The sequence below is a fragment of the Hibiscus syriacus genome, unplaced genomic scaffold, assembly GCF_006381635.1.
Source record: "Hibiscus syriacus cultivar Baekdansim isolate YM2019G1 unplaced genomic scaffold, ASM638163v2 tig00019704_pilon, whole genome shotgun sequence".
Taxonomy (NCBI): domain Eukaryota; kingdom Viridiplantae; phylum Streptophyta; class Magnoliopsida; order Malvales; family Malvaceae; genus Hibiscus; species Hibiscus syriacus.
The window spans coordinates 8,953-29,477 of NW_024062476.1; the positions used below are offsets into that span (position 1 = coordinate 8,953).

The 20,525-nt window shown below is 39.6% G+C and overlaps 1 protein-coding gene across 1 annotated transcript; it reads left to right on the forward strand.

Annotated features, from left to right (window-relative positions):
* The first annotated feature begins 394 nt into the window (after nucleotides 1-394).
* LOC120209702 (IQ domain-containing protein IQM1-like) lies at nucleotides 395-2,504 on the forward strand. The gene is made up of 7 exons (XM_039208636.1): nucleotides 395-958; nucleotides 1,049-1,114; nucleotides 1,203-1,291; nucleotides 1,395-1,482; nucleotides 1,568-1,798; nucleotides 1,908-2,009; nucleotides 2,095-2,504. The coding sequence occupies exons 1-7, from the start codon at nucleotides 395-397 to the stop codon at nucleotides 2,494-2,496; spliced, it is 1,542 nt and encodes a 513-aa protein (XP_039064567.1). The 3' UTR covers nucleotides 2,497-2,504.
* Nucleotides 2,505-20,525: the final 18,021 nt, after the last annotated feature.

A 20,525-nucleotide genomic window follows, 5' to 3' on the forward strand; every position in this document is an offset into this window, starting at 1 on the left:
TTTACAATTTTCCCATCTATAATTTCAAACCTTTGAATTCATCAAACCCACGAGACTTAGAAACCGTTGAATTAGACCCGTCTTAGTTTACAGATACGAGATTTCAAGGGCTTACGTGGCTTTGGTTTTTTTTTTGTACGTATATGAATGTTTGGTCGGACTTCATATTTCATTTTCGTATATATAAAGAGAGAAGGCGGTCAGAGCCGGGGAAGCATAATTTTGATCATCACCTCGGAATCTCATTGCTTACGGAGGAACAAGAACACATCTGGGGTCTTATTCGAGATTCAAGGTAGATATTGTTCTATTTTATGTTCTTTTTTCCTCTTCAATTGTTGGAGTGCTTTGCCTTTAACTAGTTTCTTAAATCATGTTGTGCAGTTAAAGGGTTATGGGATTGTCTCTTTCCTTGCTCCTCTCTGCCTGGCAACAGATTCTAAGTCACAGGTTTTTTGATTTGGCTTACAATGTCAGACTCAGTTCTAAGAGAACGGATTCAGAGACCATAACCAACTCAGTTTCTGGCTCGGCTAAGACTCGAAGAAAAAAATCATTGACATTGAAAACCAGCAAACCTGATGACAACAATATAGTGCTTGAGAAGACGTTGTCGTTCAAGGATTTGGTTCAAGAAAAAAGGGATTCATTGGTTTCTAGTGCCTCGAATGGATTGTTGCATAAGCCAATGCCCTCACTTTCATTGCCGGAACCCACGATTTTGTTCTCACCAAGACCCATCAGTGAGCTTGATGCTGCGGCTGTTAAGCTTCAGAAGGTTTACAAGAGTTACCGGACTCGAAGAAACCTTGCCGATTGTGCGGTGGTGGTCGAGGAGTTATGGTGGAAGGTATTAGACCTTGCAGAGCTCAAACAAAGCTCTATTTCCTTCTTCGATGTCGACAAACCTGAATCTGCAGTTTCACGGTGGGCAAGAGCCAAAACACGAGCAGCAAAGGTAATCTTTTTAACACAGTCCAATCCAATTATAGTATGTTTTCAGATTTCACCAGTCAAAATGTTAACGATATTTTATTGTTGTTTGCAGGTGGGAAAGGGTTTGTCCAAGGACGAAAAAGCTCAGAAATTAGCCCTTCGACACTGGCTTGAAGCTGTAAGTTGTTTTGCCCACTTTGTTGGTTCGTTCGGTGGACATAAATACGCAGACATATATGACTGAACCGTTCCTTGTGTTGTTGCAGATCGATCCGAGACATCGATATGGGCATAACTTACACATGTATTATGATGTTTGGTTCTCAAGTGAAAGCTCACAGCCTTTCTTCTACTGGTAATCATTAATTCTTTCGCAGCCTTTGAGAATTGTGTTGAAAAAAAATGGAGTTTCATAGCGTTTTCTCTGATGACTTTCGTTTAATTTCCTTTCTCAATAGGCTGGATGTTGGAGATGGGAAAGAATTAAACCTTGACAAATGTCCGAGAAAAAAACTACAGCAGCAATGCATCACATATCTTGGACCAGTACGTCTTCATTTGACGGCTTGTTGTGTAACTAAATTTTCAGTTTCGGTCATTAATGTTCGCTTAAATGATCATTTACTTGCAGAATGAAAGGGAAGGATACGAGGTAATAGTTGACAAAGGGAGGCTTGTTTTTAAACAAAGTGGGTCACCGGTGAATACACCGGGTGAATGTAAATGGATATTTGTCCTTAGCACAACCCGGGCCTTGTATGTGGGAAGAAAGGAAAAGGGTAAATTTCAACATTCGAGTTTTCTAGCCGGAGGTGCCACCACCGCAGCCGGAAGATTGGTTGCTCGGGATGGAGTTCTCGAGGTACAAAACCAAATTCATGCATGCAATGGATTATGGAATGGAATGTCGTGTGCTGGTTTAAGGTTTTAATGTTCTGTCTCTGACTCCTTTTTCTGTCGTTGTTTTTCAGGCTATATGGCCATATAGTGGTCATTATCTCCCCACGGAAGAGAATTTCTTGGAATTCATTAGCTTTCTCGAGGAAAATCAAGTGAATCTCACCAATGTTAAGGTAAAATGTTCTTTAATTATGGATTAAGATCAGATTAAGAAAGGGTTTTGCTTGTATAAATTCGCTGATATTTACTTTGTTACAGAGGTGTGCTATTGATGATGATCACCCATATGGGCAAGCCCCGGCTAAGGAACCCAAACGGGAGCCATTGGTCGGTTCTGATGACCGCATCAGTGCGGTGGAAACAGGCACGGGTGATCATGACCATGATGAAAAGATTAGCACCAAGGCGCCAGCACCAGGGTTCAACTCGCCTATGAGATTATCATGCAAGTGGACCACGGCGGTTGGACCACGCATCGGGTGCGTGCGCGACTACCCTACTAATCTCCAGTCAAAAGCACTCGAACAAGTTAATCTATCACCAAGGGTTACTCCTGGGTTCACGTTTGGTCCAATTCCTTCACCAAGGCCGAGTCCAAGGATCCATCTTTCCCCAACGATTGCAGGCATGGGACTGCCCAGTCCAAGGCCCATACAATAAGCTAACTAACGCACAAAAATGTTCATTCTTTTTTTCTTTTTGATTCATCATTTTTGTATTCACTTTTTTTTGGGGTGTACCATGAATAATTCATGAAAAGCTAATAAATATAATCATTTTTATTTCTATTTTACTATGATGAAGCAACTCTATCAAACCATAAAACCCTACTTTATTAGTCGTCTTTCTTTTCTTACGCAGTTTAATTTTCTTTCAATCCTTACGTCGCCAGTGGTGATATCAGTGTTAATAATGACTGATTACCGTCAACGATAATTAATTTTCTCTTATTTTATTATTTAGTTTTTAATAATTATATTTTCATAGTGTATTTTTTCTATATTTATGGCATGTCTTTTTTAGATAATTATTATGACTTTTTACCTTAATGACACGTTCTCGATTGTTTGGTCGTTATTTTAGTTGAATTTGATATTGCTACGACTTATCGAGATGACACTTATTTGTTATTATGTTGATCTTCATTGCTTTGGACCCTCGGATTGAATTTGGATACGCGATTTGCGTTTGTGAATAGTTTGTTCGTAGTTTTATCTCCTTTTGTGGTTAGTTTTCCGATGCGATCAGATCTATTTGTATTTATATTTTGTTAAATTTCTTTGATTAGGTTTTTAACTTTTTCCTTACTGAAGACACCAAATTTCATCCCTTTTATTTTTATAATATACTTTTGATTAATATACATTATTGCAAAACTATACTACATATTTACATTTTATTTTTATTTTTATTTATTTTATTTTTTGTGTCAGGCCCAAGATCGGTTTATACGGGGCCCAACAAGATGCCCTAGTCCAACCCAAATCCTAAACATACACACGAGCTAGGGTTTCCAGCTAGCATTCCAAGCGGCGCTGCATCCGTTGCCTCAATGCTCGGCCGAGTCCCTTGGTCAAGCATTCAAACGCCACGACAACAACCCACCGAGTCCACTGCCGGGTTTCTCGCCTCAACATCACCAACACACCAACAAACACAAGATGTCAGTGTTTCATTTGGAATGAAACTCCTAGTTATTTCCATTATAAAAACATGTAACTAGGACACAGAAAAGGGAGAGCACAAGATTTACAGAGAGAGTTTACACGTGAGCCCATACACAGTCATTTTCACACAATTTCACACACACGAGATACACAAGCATTACGAGAGGGTACACAAGAAAGCACAGGAAACTAGCAAATCTCTTGTAAATTTCGAAAGAGAAATAAATAAAAGGTATCGCTTTTACCTTTGTTTGTCGATTCGGTTCCCTTGCACTGCTTGCATGCCGCTATTGTTGAGTTTTTGAATCACCAAGAACCATTCGGCCGAGGAACGAAAGGGAGGCCCTTTGTTTTTCAAAAAGAAAAAATTTCAGATCTACGTTTTTTCTAGTCGATTTTTGAAAAACAATCTTTGTTTTTAGAAAGGAATTCCAAAAAGCTTTCGAGATTTCAAAAAAAAAATATATAAAAACGCGAGTTTTGCCGCCGATGAACGACGGCCGGCGCCGTTTAACGGCGACGGCGAGGCGGCGTACGGTGGCCGTGTTCTGGGTTCATCGAGACCCACGGCTGTGTTCTTCATCCTCGATGAACTGAGGAGAGGATGGAGAGAGGGGAAGAAGGGACATTTCGGCGAGAGAGAGGAGGATGAAATGAACTTCAAAGCGTTTGGTTGAGTTAAATGCTGCGTGTTTCTGTTATATTAAGGGTAAACTATGCCTTGTGACCCTCTGATTCCTAAAACTTCCATTTTACCCCCCAAATCCGATTTTTAAACCCCATTCTCTTTTGAATTCGACCTTCAATCAAGGTTTTCTTTCAATTTAGTCATGTTACTTCGTTTTTATTTTTTATTTATAATAATATTATTATTATTTTAATATTATTACTATATATATATATATATACGCATTTCATATTTTATTTTTATATTAATACTTTTTGTTACGTTTTACAAATTAGTATATATGTATATATTTTTAATTTAACTATTACTATTATCTTCTTTTACTAATTTATATATATATATTTGCGTATTATTACTATATATGTATACTTTTTCTTCATTGATTATTTTTGCTTAATATATTTTAATATATATATATATATATATATATATATATATATGTATATACTTATAATAGTTTATTTATATATCTATTATTATTATGTGTACATTTCAAACGTTTTTATTCGATTACCTTTTTTCTTTACTTTGTTTTTATTTCTTTGATGATCACCTTTTTATTCATTGTATTTGTTTATTCGTTGGTTGTATGTAGATTATTAATATTTCATTTATTTAGTTTACTCTGCTTATTAACCCTTTTTTTTCTCTATTTTTATCTTCATTCTTGTTTCCTTTATTTTTCATTTTTTTTTTCTATTTTCGTTCTTTAACGTCTTTATTGTTAAGGGAATTTCAATCAGTCAAGGGTAAGTAGTTCAGATCGATGTTTTACCTTTTAATTTAACTTTCAATTCTCTTAATTAAAGACAACTGGAAATTACATAGTACCGAAAGGGCAGTTCAAGGGTGCTAATCCTTCCTTGGCTGTAATCGACTCCTGAGCCCGACATATTTCCGGTAAGACGCAGATCAGGTAAGAAATAGGGTATCCGATCAACCCATTTATTTTTAAATAAATGATCGGTGGCGACTCCAATCCATTTTCCTAAGTCGAAGCCCAATTCCGGGGCCCAACCGAAAGACGGTTGCGACAGCTTGGCGACTCCGCTGGGGACACAGGTAAGTGAGTCAGGCTAAGGTAATTACCAGTTGTCTTTTTAACGAAAAGGGTAAGTTTAAATTTTAAGGTAATATTTCGATCCTTATTACTTATTTTTGATTATATTTTTCGAGTAAATAGTTGGACTGACCGTTTTCTATTGATTTCAGCTTTCCAAACATTTTCATCTAAGGCTCTAAACCCGAGCTCCGAACCCGTTTTAAGTGGGGGTGAAAGCGACGCCTTCGTGTGAATTTATTCACCGTATGGGCCTAGCAAGTAGCCTTCGGGATTCATATACCTTATGCCTTCGTGTGAATTTATTCTCCGTATGGGCATAAGGGAATGTGTCCTCTCGAGTTTAACTTAGTCCACACAAGCCTGTGATGGGTTTCGGACTAAGGGTCTGGTAAGCCTAAGGAGGCACCAGCAAGGAGAACTCGAGTACCGTTTTTAGAACCCAAGCCGGGAGACTTTGAATAAATAGAGCCTACCCCAAAACCACATTCCAAAACCGAGGACATTTCTTTCCTAACCTTTTTTTATATGTTTTTTTTCATTTACCATTTATTTTTATTTATTTTTATCTATTTCTATTTTACTAACGTTTTTTCCTTTGTGTTTGTTTTCTAGCATTTGCATCATTACAAGAGGCTATTGATCCCTAAAAAACGTTTGTTATACACAAAATAATTCGAGTTAATGGATAAAGGTGTTGTAATACAAGAGATTGAAAACGCTGAGGCACGACTATGGTCCGAGAAGGCTCAGAAAGAGAAGGGAGACAGTCTTCAGGGAAACTATGTGTCAGAACTGGTTAGTTATGCCGCTGTCAGTCTGAAACAGAATAATGTCCAGGAGCTGCGAAACATTTGGGACAGTTGGAAGAATGACAGAAAGCAGAAGTTCAGCCAACGATATGGTGATATCGCCCTCTTGCTCCATGTCAAGACTGATGAGCCCTTACTCCGAGCATTAATTCAATTCTGGAACCCGGGATATAGTTGCTTCACTTTTAACCAAGAGGACATGGTGCCTACCATCGAAGAATACACTACACTGCTGCATTGTGAAAGCATCAAGCTTGAACGAGCCTACATTAAACACATCAAAAGCCAGCCCTTCAAGAATGCACTGGCCAAAGTTGCAGGAGTAGATGAGAAATGGGTAATCGATCGGACTCAGCGTAGAGGCAGTGGAGAAGGAATTGAATGGATCCACATAAAACAACTAATGAAAAACCACCCCGATGAGTGGAAGACCATAGACCTTTTTGCACTGGGTCTGTACGGTTTGATTATCTTTCCGAAAGCTTTGGGGTGCATTGACGCTGCCGTGGTGGAACTATTTGAGCAACTTTCTAAACGAGTTAACCCAGCACCAGCCATCTTGGCCGAGACCTTTCGATCGCTCAACCATTGCCGAAGAACTGGCGGAGGAAGATTTACCGGGTGTATTCAGCTCCTTCAGGTCTGGATTCACAGCCATTTCTGGAAGACTAACGGGGTTGTCTACCGCCGTTTCAGCACCACCTATTCACCTCTAGGTGAATTCATCACCTTGAAGTGGCATGAAGGCGCTTCGAAAGAAAAATGGATGAAGGTCTTTACGCATCTTCAGGATCAGGATATTGTCTGGAGAGCCCCCTGACTATTTCTCAGTGACGTTCTTTTCCGATGTGGTGACTCTGACACTGTGACCTTACTTGGACTTTGGGGAGCAGTCGGATATGCTCCGCTATTAGCACTTAGACAGTACGGAGCACGTCAATTTGTCCCAGTAACATGCGGGTTGGCTAAGTCAGAGTTTGAGTATCACGGCGACAGCTATAAGAAGATGATCAAAGAAGCAGCCGATTCGTGGAGGAAAGTATTCCGGATGGATGTTGTAGCTGCCAGAAGCATGCTCACTCCGGATTATGTGGAGTGGCGAAGGTCAAGAAAGAATGACAACATCCCTGTGCCAGACCGTGATGACACCCGGACCATGGAAGAACACCTCATGCATGTCCCTTCTGAACTCGAGATAGCCAAGACCGAGTTTGAAGCCGTGAATAATGAGCTGAAGCAAAGAATAAAGGAACTTGAAGCTGAACGTTATCAGTGGAAGCTTGATGCTGACTCTCAGAAAGATCGGGCAGAAAAATTGGAAAAAGAACAAAAAAGAGTCCGTTTTGAGCTTGAAGACTTGAGAAAAGGGTATCAGGATAAGGTCAAGGATAATTCCAAGTTGAAGGTAACCTCTGAATACTGGAAAGACGAAGCTCATAGCCTGAAAAGGACGTTTGAGGGGCCTGATGAGAAAGCTTGGAAGGAACAGATGAAGACTGCCCAAAGACGCTTGGCAGATAGTCAATATCAGAACCAGCGCTTGAGAGTTCGGGTAGCTGACTTAGAAAAACAACATGAGAAAGATGGCAAGACAATAGCTGAGTTAGAAGCTATTATAGATGGGTTCAAGAGGCAAGCAAACGAGCTTCAGATAGTGCCTTTTGACGGAGGATTACAATGGCGTTTTCGTTGGGAACAAGCACAGCGAAGGGTGAGGGCCCGAGACGCAACCATCCGAGATTTCCTAGATCAAGTGCAAAAAGCAGCCCGTCATCTTCACGGCCTAGCAAGGGAAGCGGGTGTGGTTCGACAAGGCATTCAACTGGTGACAGATGAAGGCAGAAGACTTGTCAACCTACTGGAAACTGTTCGGGGTCTAGAGGATTTAGTCCAAATGTACCTTTAATCTGTTTTTATGTCTCTTAAAAGATAAGACATTTTTGTCTGAACAAGGGTTATTTATAATAATGAACACTTTTCTGGATCAATGCCTCCAATTGCATACATCATGCATTGCATTTCTTGCATTTTATATTTCATGTTTGTTTATTTTATGTTTTTTCCACGTTTTTACATTCATATTAACTAACAGAACATGTCTCAGACACCGAGCTTACCACCACAAGCGTCAGATACACATCACCCGCACAACACTCGAGCAAAAAAGAGACAAATGGAAGCCAGAATGGAAAAGATCGAAGAGCACATGGCAAGACTTCAAAAGGAACTAGAAGATAAGATGGCTCAGAACAGTGAAAGTACTCTTGAGTCCATCAAGAAAAATCAGGAGTCCTTGGTCGACCAAATCGTAGCCAAGTTATCGGGTCTACAGCAAGCTAGTGCATCAGGGGGCATCTCTTCCGAGGGGGTAGCCATACCACCAACCCCGCAAGTGGTTCTCTCACCCGGAATATTACCCGGGGACGCATCTGCTACTAAAGGGAAAGCAGCACTACCGGGGACTCATTCGCTACCAAAGCGAAAGTTGCACCTGCTGTGAAGATACCAACTTCTACAATCATCCCTGATGATCATCCGGATGATTATAATGTCCCAGACTTTGACGAGGAAGATAAAGCCAAAAAGATGGAAGAAAAGATAAAAATATTAGAAGATCAAATAAAGATGGTCCAGGGAGACCATGATTATTATGGAGTGGACGCAATGGAGCTAAGCCTAGTTCCAGACTTGGTGCTTCCACCAAAGTTTAAAATTCCTGAGTTTGAGAAGTTCGACGGGAACAGTTGCCCTTCAGCCCATATTACTATGTTCTGTCGAAAGATGACAGGATATGGCGGGAATGACCAACTCCTTATCCATTGTTTTCAAGAGAGCCTGTCCGGTTCAGCTATTCGGTGGTACAACCAGCTTAGCCGGACTCATATCAAGACGTGGAAAGACTTAGCCAAATCTTTCTTGGAACAGTATAAGCATATCAACGATATGAGACCAGACCGGGTCATGTTACAAAGCCTAGAGAAGAAACACAATGAGAGTTTCCGACAGTACGCACAGAGATGGAGGGATTTATCTGTGCAAGTTCATCCACCTTTGGATGAAAAGGAAACTAGAAAGCTGTTTGTACAGACCCTGAGGGCACCTTACTTCGGGCATTTGGTAGCAATCACGTCGGGGAGTTTTTCAGATTTAGTCATGGCCGGCGAAATGATCGAGTTGGCCATTAAACAAGGAAAGATTGAGGGAGGAGACTCCAGTAAAAGGCCTCCCACGAAAAACAAGGAGCGAGAGATCAACAATGTAAACACCTACAACGTCAACAAGGGGGTTACAATCTCAAGCTCAAATTCCACAGCAGCTGTACCATCCGGTACTTCTAGACAGAACCAGAGAGAACCGAGAAGAGAAAGGGAAAGGGAGCAGTTTGACCCCATTCCCATGACGTATAAAGAATTATACCAACAGCTCTTCGACACTCATGCAGTGTCGCCTTATCCTATGAATCCAATAAATCCCCCTTACCCGAAATGGTATGACGAGAGCGCTCACTGCGAATACCATGGCGGTGTGCAGGGGCATTCGATTGAAAGTTGTCTTGCATTCAAGAGACTTGTGCAAAGAATGAGAAACAAGAATTGGATCACTTTCAACTCCGGAGCACCAAACGTCGCTCAGAATCCCTTGCCCAATCATCAGGAGACAGGAATCAATGCCATTACTACTGAAAGGGGAAGGAGAATTAAATCAAGTGTTTCAGAGATCAAGTCTCCTTTGGCTTGGGTATGGAGCCAAATGGTGAAGGCAGGGCTTCTTGCACAATACCCAGATACGACAGAAAATGAAGATGGTAACCATTGTTGTTACCACAACAAAGAAGGGCATAAAGTGCAAGATTGCCCAGAGTTCAAATTGTTAGTCCAGCTCATGATGGATCGAAAGGAGTTGGAATTTTACGAAGAAATTCAAGATTCTTGGGAAGCAGATGTTTGTGCCACCGGAGAATCATCAGATAGAAAATTTGGTAGGGGTAGTCCTTTGATAATTACCCCTAAGGCAAGTATGACAGTGACAACACCAGCCAAGGTGGTAATCTCCGCACCGCGGCCTTTTCAATATAGGACAATCGGCAAGTGCCATGGAAGTACGGTGTCAGGTGAGCACTTCCGGAGGAGGTAATAGTAAAGTGGGGCAAAGACCACTGGAGCCATTCAAAGAAGATGTGCTAGTCGTCAATGAACCTATAAGGAGGAAGAAGCTAAAGAGTTCCTCAAGATCTTGAAGCACAGCGAGTACAACATTGTAGAACAGCTCCACAACTTACCTACACGTACTTCAATGCTAGCACTATTTTTAAGCTCGAAAGCACACCGAGAAGCGTTGTTGAATGTCCTTAATCAAACGTTCGTGCCACAAGACATACCAGTCAGCAAGATGGATCGACTGGTGAACAATATTCAAGCTGATAATCTCATCTCGTTTTCAGATGATGAGATTCCATCCGGAGGAAGAGGCCGAACAAAGGCGTTACATGTTACTACCTACTGTAAGGGGCACGCTTTACCAAGTGTCTTAATCGATAATGGTTCAGCCCTGAACGTGATGCCTTCGATTACATTGAAGAGGCTACCAGTAGATACCTCTCATATGAGGACTTGTCAGAATGTGGTCCGAGCATTTGATGGGACCAAAAGAGAGGTAATTGGAAAGATTGAGGTACCATTGACCATCGGACCAGCCACCTATGATGTTGAGTTCCTTGTGATGGATATCATGCCGTCCTATAACTGTCTTTTGGGAAGGCCGTGGATTCATCAAGCAGGTGCAGTACCCTCCACGTTGCACCAGAAAGTTAAATTTGTCATTGATGGGGCCTTAGTAATTGTCAACGCTGAGGAAGATATCGTAGCAAGCGTGACCATAGAGGCTCCATACATCGAAGTAGGCGAGGAAGCGGTAGAATGTTCGTTCCGTTCCCTGGAATTTGTGAATGCCACATTCGTGGCAGAAGGAAAAAGAATCCCAAGACCTCGACTCTCCAAATGCACAAGGATGGAGATCAAGCAAACCCTAGGCCGAGGCGCAAGAACCGGGAGAGGTTTTGGAAAATGTTTGCAAGGAATGATCAACCCTGTACGTCCTATCCCAAAATTAGACCAATTTGGGCTCGGTTTTCAGCCCTGTTATCATGAAAAGAGAAAGGAGATCCAGAAGAACCGGGAGAGAAGGATAGCCAGATTGACTGGAAACGAACTCCAATGGAAGCCTATGACATTCCCGCCGCTCTTCAGAACATTTAAGTCAGGTGGTTATGTGTTTGAGACCACCATGTCCGAGTTACAAACGGCTCTGGAAGATCTGAGCGTTAATGCCGTGACCACAGAAGATGTTGACAACGGAGATAGATCCGGGATATGCCTTCTGCCACATGGGTTCGTGCCTAGCAGTTGGTCGGTGGAAGAACTACCTGTGGTTTACAAGAATCTTTCAGAGTAATATTCGAACTATCCCTATTTGCCTATACCCGGGGCAATAGGTGATCTTTTGTAAGGGTGAATAAATGTTTTGTTAAGTTTAATAAAGGATGCATTTTTCTTTTCCATGGCAAACAAATTTTTCTTTTATTTATTATCTATCTCCCTCATTCCAGTACTTCATTTCCAGTTACTCTCAAAGTTAGTTCTTGACCATTCCGTGTGGGATATTATCCTCTCACACATACACATCTTCCTCCTTTCAGGTTCCCAGATAACAATAATGTGGGCACTAATGACCCTGATCCGGAGGTGGATTTTGAATCAACCATTTGTCTTGGGGAATTTGAAGAAGGCGATAATGAAGAAGAGTATAACTTGCCTACCGAATTGTTGAGAATGATAGAAAAAGAAAAGCAAATACTGCCACATAAGGAGGCGATCGAAATCTTAAATTTGGGCACTGAGGAAGATCGAAAAGAGGTTAAAATCGGCACAACTCTTTCGACTGAAGCAAGAAAAAACCTGATAGCCTTACTTCAGGAGTACGAAGATGTGTTTGCTTGGTCGTATCAGGACATGCCGGGACTAGACACAGATATGGTTGTTCACAAACTGCCAATCAAACCAGAATTCAAACCAGTGCAGCAAAAACTGAGAAGAATGCGACCAGAAATGCTCCTTAAGATCAAGGAGGAAGTCAAGAAGCAATTTGATGCCGGTTTTCTCCAAGTAGCCAAATACCCTGAATGGGTGGCCAACATAGTGCCTGTGCCGAAGAAGGACGGGAAAGTACGCATGTGTGTCGATTACCGGGACCTTAATAAGGCCAGTCCCAAGGACAACTTTCCTCTGCCACATAGACACTCTGGTGGACAATACGGCCGGGAACGCCTACTTTTCATTCATGGATGGATTTTCGGGGTACAATCAGATCAAGATGCATCCCGAAGACATGGAGAAGACCACTTTCGTCACAATGTGGGGAACTTTCTGTTACAAAGTGATGCCTTTCGGATTAAAGAATGCTGGGGCAACATATCAGAGAGCTATGGTGACCCTGTTCCACGACATGATGCACAAAGAAATCGAGGTTTATGTCGACGACATGATTGTCAAGGCACAGACCGAGAGTGAACACGTCAAGAATCTGAGGAAGCTCTTCCAGAGATTGAGAAAGTTCCAACTAAGACTGAACCCTAGCAAGTGTACCTTCGGGGTAACATCTGGAAAACTACTAGGCTTTATAGTCAGCAGGCGAGGCATACAGGTCGATCCTGATAAGGTTAAGGCTATCCAGAATCTACCTCCACCACGAACCCAAAAGAAGTCCGAGGTTTTCTGGGCAGACTAAACTACATAGCTCGGTTCATCTCTCAGTTAACCGACAAATGTGACCCCATCTTTCGTCTCCTCCGAAAGAATAGCCCTGGAGCATGGGATAAAAACTGTCAGACTGCATTTGAGAAGGTAAAAGAGTACTTGTCTCACACTCCTGTCCTGATGTCCCCTATCCCAAGAAAACCTCTGTTTTTGTATCTCTCCATATTCGAGAACTCCATGGGGTGTGTTCTGGGTCAACACGATGAGTCTGGGAAGAAGGAAAGAGCCATCTACTACTTAAGCAAGAAGTTCACCGATTGCGAGGTCCGATATCCTCCTATTGAGAAGGTTTGTTGTGCCCTGATATGGGCTACAAAAAGACTTCGACAATACATGTTGTATCACACCACTTGGCTGATTTCCAAGTTAGACCCACTAAAATACATGATGGGTGTACCTGCTCTATCCGGAAGGTTAGCCCGATGGCAGATGCTTTTGTCTGAATTTGACATCGAATACGTGAGCCAAAAAGCGGTAAAAGGCAGCGCCATATCCGATTTTTTGGCAAGCAGAACTGATGAGAGCTATGAGCCGCTGGACTTTGATTTCCCGGACGAGGACTTAATGGCCATATCTTTAGAGGAAGCAAGCATTTCAACGGACGGTTCCTGGAGAATGCACTTCGATGGGGCATCAAATGCACTAGGACATGGCATCGGGGCAATTCTAGTCTCCCCAGAAGGGAGTCACTACCAATTTACCAGCAGACTGAACTTTGATTGTACCAATAACATGGCAGAATATGAAGCCTGTGTCTTGGGAATTCGAGCTGCACTGGGGCAAAATATAAGGACTTTGCGAGTGTATGGAGACTCAGCCTTAGTAATCTATCAGCTCTGAGGAGAGTGGGAAACCAAGGATATAAAGCTATTATAGTACCGAAAACTCGTGTTGGATCTGCTCGAAGAGTTCGACGAAGTCACTTTCCACTACGTGCCTAGGGAAGAAAATCAAATGGCTGACGCTTTAGCTACCTTGGCAGCCACATTCAAGGCTGGCGGGGAGTCTGAAATGATGCCAATTAACATGCAGTCGTATGAGTACCCAGCTCATTGTTACCAAATTGAAGAAGTGAAAGACACTAAGCCTTGGTACTACGACATTCTGCAGTATATCAAGCATCGGAGTTATCCAGAAAAAACCACTGACATCGAGAAGAGAACCCTTAGAAGGCTGGCAGCTGGATATGTCCTTGACAGAGAGGTTTTATACAAGAAAAGCCATAACCAAGTTCTGCTAAGGTGCGTCGATGCTGAAGAGGCAAAAATGATAGTGGAAGAAGTACATGATGGAGTTTGTGGAACGCATGCAAATGGGCATATGATGTCAAGACAAATAATGAGATGCGGATATTTTTGGTCCACACTAGAGAGCGATTGCATCAACTATGCTAGGAGATGTCATAAATGTCAGATTTATGGAGACAAGATAAATGTTCCACCCCATTCACTTCATGTAATGACGTCACCATGGCCTTTTTCTGTGTGGGGCATGGACGTTATCGGGCAAATCCATCCGAAGGCTTCGAATGGTCACCGTTTCATTCTCGTAGCAATTGACTATTTCACGAAATGAGTGGAGGCTGCGTCATACGCCAGTGTCACTCAATCCACTATTTGCAAGTTTCTGAAGAAAGAAATTATATGTCGGTATGGTCTACCTGAAAGGATTATCACCGATAACGCAACAAACTTGAACAACAAGATGATGAGTGCTGCTTGCGAACAGTTCAACATAAACACCACAATTCCACTGCTTACAGACCAAAGATGAACGGAGCAGTGGAAGCAGCAAACAAAAATATTAAGAAGATAGTGGAGAAAACAACTGAAACCTACAAAGACTGGCATGAGAAGTTGCCTTTTGCTTTGTTCGCCTATCGAACCTCGGTACGTACATCGACTGGGGCAACTCCATTTTCACTAGCCTATGGAATGGAAGCAGTGCTACCCATTGAAGTCGAGATTCCGTCTCTCAGGGTCTTGTCAGAAGTCAAACTAGATGATGCAGAGTGGGCACAATCCAGATATGATCAGCTTAATCTGATAGATGAAAAAAGACTGAAAGCCATTCATCATGGTCAAATCTATCAGAAACGAATGATCCGAGCTCACGACAAAAAGGTGCGCCCGAGAATATTCCGTGAGGGGATCTAGTGCTAAAAAGAATTTGGCCAGTCCAGAAAGATTTCCGAGGAAAATGGACGCCAAATTGGGAAGGACCTTATGTCGTGAAGAAGGCTTTCTCCGGAGGAGCCCTTATCCTGGCTGAAATGGACGGACCTGAGCTGCCACATCCCATTAACTCGGACGCAGTCAAGAAATACTTCGCTTAGGATGAAAACCCGAGAGGGCATCCTAAGTTGAAAAAAAAAAAAAACAAAAAACAAAAAACAAAAAACGCTTAGGGTGAAAACCTGAAAGGGCGCCCTAAATTGAAAAAAGAAGAGAAAATAAGGTGGGTTCAAGACGAAAACCCGCAAAGGGCGTCTTGCAACCAAGGATGGGTCCAAGTTGAAAACCCGGAAAGGGCGATTTGGATATCAACGGTGGAAATATCCTGGCACATGAATCTTCTACGAACCCAACAAATCGGAGAAATGTTGCACCCTCCCAAACGTCGCCGCATTTTCAAAGATCCTTTGGCAAAGGCTGCATTCAAAGTCACCAAACGGCTTTTCAACTCAGAAGTGCCCACGTTATCGAGATCTAAGACATTCATTTACACATCATTGTGTATTCGTTTTCTAGAATGTTTGCCATGTATTATTTGTTCTTCTCCTCCCTTATGAATAAAGACCATCTTTCCTCCAATACCTTTTGAGCATCTTGAATTAGATTTAAACCTAACGGTTTATTTATTTCTATGAAAGATAATCGCATATTGTTGTACAAAGATTCATTGAAAAGTACAGGTACCCAGAATGTAACACCCCCAACCCGTATCCGACCCGGATACGAGTCCGAAGTGTCACATTGACTTTTCAAACCTTGACTCTTAAGAAAAATCCCGGGAAATTTAAAACTTTATTTAAAACAAAATACAGACTTTATCAGAGTGCTCGTACTTAATGACTTATTACATGCCAACACTTTATACATAACCAAAAACATACTTTATCCAATATTTCTGATCTGATCTTTTGGTAAGGAAAACTGACCTGTCTTGCTCCGCATCCCTCCTTACTTTTCTCGAAACCTACGTGTGAAACAATCACACGCTAAGTCGAAGACTTAGTGAGGCATAATCACTTATAATGCACTTTAAAACATATATTGATACATGCATGTTCTGTTCTATCATGTTATAGAAATTCCAGGCATTTTTCATATCGTATAGAATCATATCAGATTAATCGCAGTAAATACATACATACACATAATTCATCATTCACATGTTATCACATAATCACATACTTTTTCAATCCAACACTATACACACAACATCATATCCTTTCTATAGCATTTATCATACCACTAACTTATATTGTTCATATCTCTGGATTAGCCCATGTACATATGTGAGAACTATCGATATGTGAGTCTATAGAGGTTGTGCACTATGCTGTCACCACAGCTCGTATAAATGCACGAAGTGCCCGTAGAATTGCACCGAAGTGCCCGTAGAATTGCACCGAAGTGCCCGTAGAATTATGTCCATAAGGACCACGTAGAATTCCTTAAGAATCATATACATATACTATGGATCAAGTATGTGTCTTTCAAGACTTCACACAGGTTCCAAAGGATATACATATGTCCTAAAGAACCGAATAAACCTCGACTTTGGCATGCCAACTATACCCTAGCTCTCATGACACATAACATGGGCGTTATCATTTATTTCATTTCAAATATACACATACACTTGTAATTCACTTTCACATATCACGTAGTTCATTTACCCGTAGATCATTTCTCACCCAATCACCTTATTCATATAACATACTTATCATATCTTGTTCACATAAGATCATATACTTCATATAATATATCGAAACACCTAGAACACTTTCCCGTAGCTTATAGTCATAAGTTTTGTCTCGTAGCATATACTTGTTTTCACATATATATTTCCTATCAATTCTTATACCATAACATAATTCCTTTAACATACATAACATATCATGTAACATTATAAAATACTTATAAGTCATATCACTTAGAGCACATATCTATACTTATAGTCACATTACTTATATCTTAATCTTATGCCTTCTCTTAGACCTATATATATTCACATGTTCAGGTAATCCACCATTTCATCACATAATTATGTATTCCTATAACTCATTTCATTTCATTTCATATCTCTATATGTGTATATATATATATCCTCAAGATTTATCCTAATATAAATCATATAGCACTCTTATAATTCATATTCATATTCATCTATGTCAGACTTATAAACACATCTCACTTTTATTATTTTTTATGTATAATCTAATATGTTTACTTAATTCAATTTCATATAACTCGTATAATATTCTCATATAACTTCACAAATTTCTATCATTCAACCTATGTGTTATAGCTTTACTTAAACATATGAATCTTTCCCCTAGCTTATCTTATATGTTCATCTTATCATTTATGTTCAAATCTCCTAGTTAGTGTACTATTCTCACTTCATCCTATAGATCAATATTATCCCGCTTATTTCACTTATCATATAATCATATAATTATATTTTACCATGATCACATAGTTTGCATCTCATCTAATTCATAACCTTTCTTATGTAATTACTTATACTTTATCATCTAACACATAAAAGAACAAATCGATCCATATAATAAAGCATACATACATGCATATTCACCTCATGTCTTTAATCATGCATTCATGTGTAACACTTCAGGAAAATAGACTCATCGCAAGTCTTATTCCCATCGCACATCATATACTATCGAATATGCACTCACCTGGCCTCACTAGTCAATTCCCATCTCTTATCGTTCCCTTGATTGATCTTACTTGCCAAACGTTCCGGAATTGCTTTATGCGTAGAATCTACATAAACGTACATTTCGAGATCATAATTAGATACCTACACCTTGCAATTGGATACTAGCAACTTAAACTAACTAATTAAACCCACATTCCCAATTTTCCTTTAGGGGAATCGGTTCCCCCCATGGGGGAATCGGTTCCCCTATGACATACTGGAAATTCATATTCGCTTGAAGGGGTATCGGTTCCCCTTGAATGGGTACCGATTCCCCCTTGCCCAGAAATCATATTTCAGCCCGAAAATCCTTCATTTTCAGCTCAACACATCATACTTCACTCCCTTTAATATTCCTAACTTTCATACACATATTTACACTCATTTCTACTCCATAATCCCTTCTTTAAACTCAAAATTCTATCTTCCATATAAGATTCAAAATCATACCAAAATTCCAATATGTTCTAATTCCAATTCTAACACTTCCTACCTCTTAATTTAATCCTTGACAAGTCAAATTCAACTTCACAATCTATTAACTCCTTCCATATCAAAATTCACTAAAAACTTATTCTTCTTAATTTCTCATAACTTGTTAATCTTTGAGGTTTAAGCCCCCTAAAGCTTTCCTTAATCTTTCTTAATATCCCAAGAGTCAAAACAAGCTTTAAAACGAAAGAATTAACCAACTAAAATTAAACTTACCTTTATGAAGTAACCCACGGGAAGAAGAAGGAAGAAGAATGTAGATACTTCCTTACCCATCAGCTTATCTCTTTAAATAAGAGATAATTATCTTTTACATAAAAAGACCATAATACCCTTTCAATTCTTCCATAATTACCAAATAACCTTCAATATATATATTCAAATAATCATTAATTCTTTCATTCTTCTACTTTAGTCACCAAATTCTGAAACTTTACAATTTGGTCACTAACCCGATATTGAGGATGTTACAAATCTCCCCTCCTTTTTAAAAAAATTCGTCCTCGAATTTTTCACTGAACAACTTAGTAAGAACATATCTTCCAATGTTTTTATGTTGCTTCCTTTACTTAATCTTTCTTTCTCTTAGTTCTTCAACTACCTTTTTCCTTTATACATACTTATCATGTTACTTATCATATAACCAATAGCATCAGTTCTTATCACTCAAAATCCTTAATCAATCAAATTCTTTATCAATCTTTAATTACCTTATAACCATACCAAACTTGTATTTCGTCATCATTTGACCAAAACACAACTTTAAATCTTCTTCAACGTGATTAAATCTATACTTCAAGGAGTCAAACAATATTTTCACATCACCTTGCACACTTGTCTTATTCTATAACAAAATTGTCCTCTGTACTTCCATAGTCATCGTATCTGATCCTTTAAATCAATCTCTTTCATTCTTTATTCCTTATTCCTTATACATAAATCCTATATTTCCTTTCATGTTCCCATACTCTTGTCTTATCTCTTATACTCATCTTTATGTACCAATCTTCATTGCATCCTCATTACTTTAATAACCCATTTCTTATACATAACTTTATTCTTTATCATTCTTATACTTGTATTTTCTTCCTGAAGATTCCATGCAAATACTTATCTCAGTTTCTACATCATAGCTATCTGCTCAGAATATACAATCATATTCAAATTCACATCATAATCAACTAACTCAACTTTACCTTTTCCTTCAATCTTATTATTCTATCACTTTACTCTGACAGCTAGTCAATAATATATGTTCAATCTAGGGTACAAACCCTAATCCACCAAACACATACATCCTGTCAAATCGAAATTATCTTAAAAATTCACTTACTCAGCTTATCAATTTCACCTCTATTCTCTTATATCCCGAAATTTCTTTTATTCATACTCAACATTCTGACTTCCTGTGTCCTATAATCTGATCATCGATATACATATTCTCAAACTCTTCTATCAATCCTCAGCTTTATTTAAATATACCAATTCTTTTTCCTTTTCCTTTACTATACCTCCTTACTATGATCCAAATATACAACTGTATCCAGATCCATTGCAGATCTGGTTATTATATCCTGAAAATATCTATAATCTTATAATTCCAGTACATTTTTATCACGTACTTTAGTTAGTCAATGCTAACTTTTCCCATCTTAACTGCAAACCCTTATCATAAACATACTCTTGTTTATGCGCAATATTATCACTTCGTTCCAAACTCATAAGCTCTGACATATACATCTTATACGCTTGTCAATGATGTACTTATCCTTAAGTTATTCTATACGTACTCATCACGTCATTAGATCTTTTTAACATTCTTATGGTGTTAAATGTAACACCCGTTCACCATATTCTATCTTAATCACATAATAACTCTATATCATTTTTCCGATTTCAAACGATGAAAACTTTCTATCATCATTCAGATATGATTTCAGCTTTCTGAAATCAACTTTTGATCTTACTAGGCTTTTCCTGAGGTGTCCGCTCTTCATCCTGCCTGGCCAGGGCAAGTGAATAGCTATCACCATCAGGAATATCACCTTTCACTTACTTCGAAATTATCACGATCGGATTTCTACTGTATTAAACCATTCTTATTTTATTAGCAAGACAACGTATTCCTTACACTATCAGATCAGAAATTTTTCAATCTATGTTGGCATGTACACCTTTTATGACCTTTTGGACTTCGGTTTATGCCGA

Excerpts from the sequence above, each read along its gene's own strand:
- LOC120209702 (XM_039208636.1), top strand. The coding sequence starts at position 395 with ATGGGATTGTCTCTTTCCTTGCTCCTCTCTGCCTGGCAACAGATTCTA. Across the intron at positions 959-1,048 it reads CCAAAACACGAGCAGCAAAG|GTGGGAAAGGGTTTGTCCAA; the intron begins GTAATCTTTTTA and ends TGTTGTTTGCAG. Across the intron at positions 1,799-1,907 it reads CTCGGGATGGAGTTCTCGAG|GCTATATGGCCATATAGTGG; the intron begins GTACAAAACCAA and ends GTTGTTTTTCAG.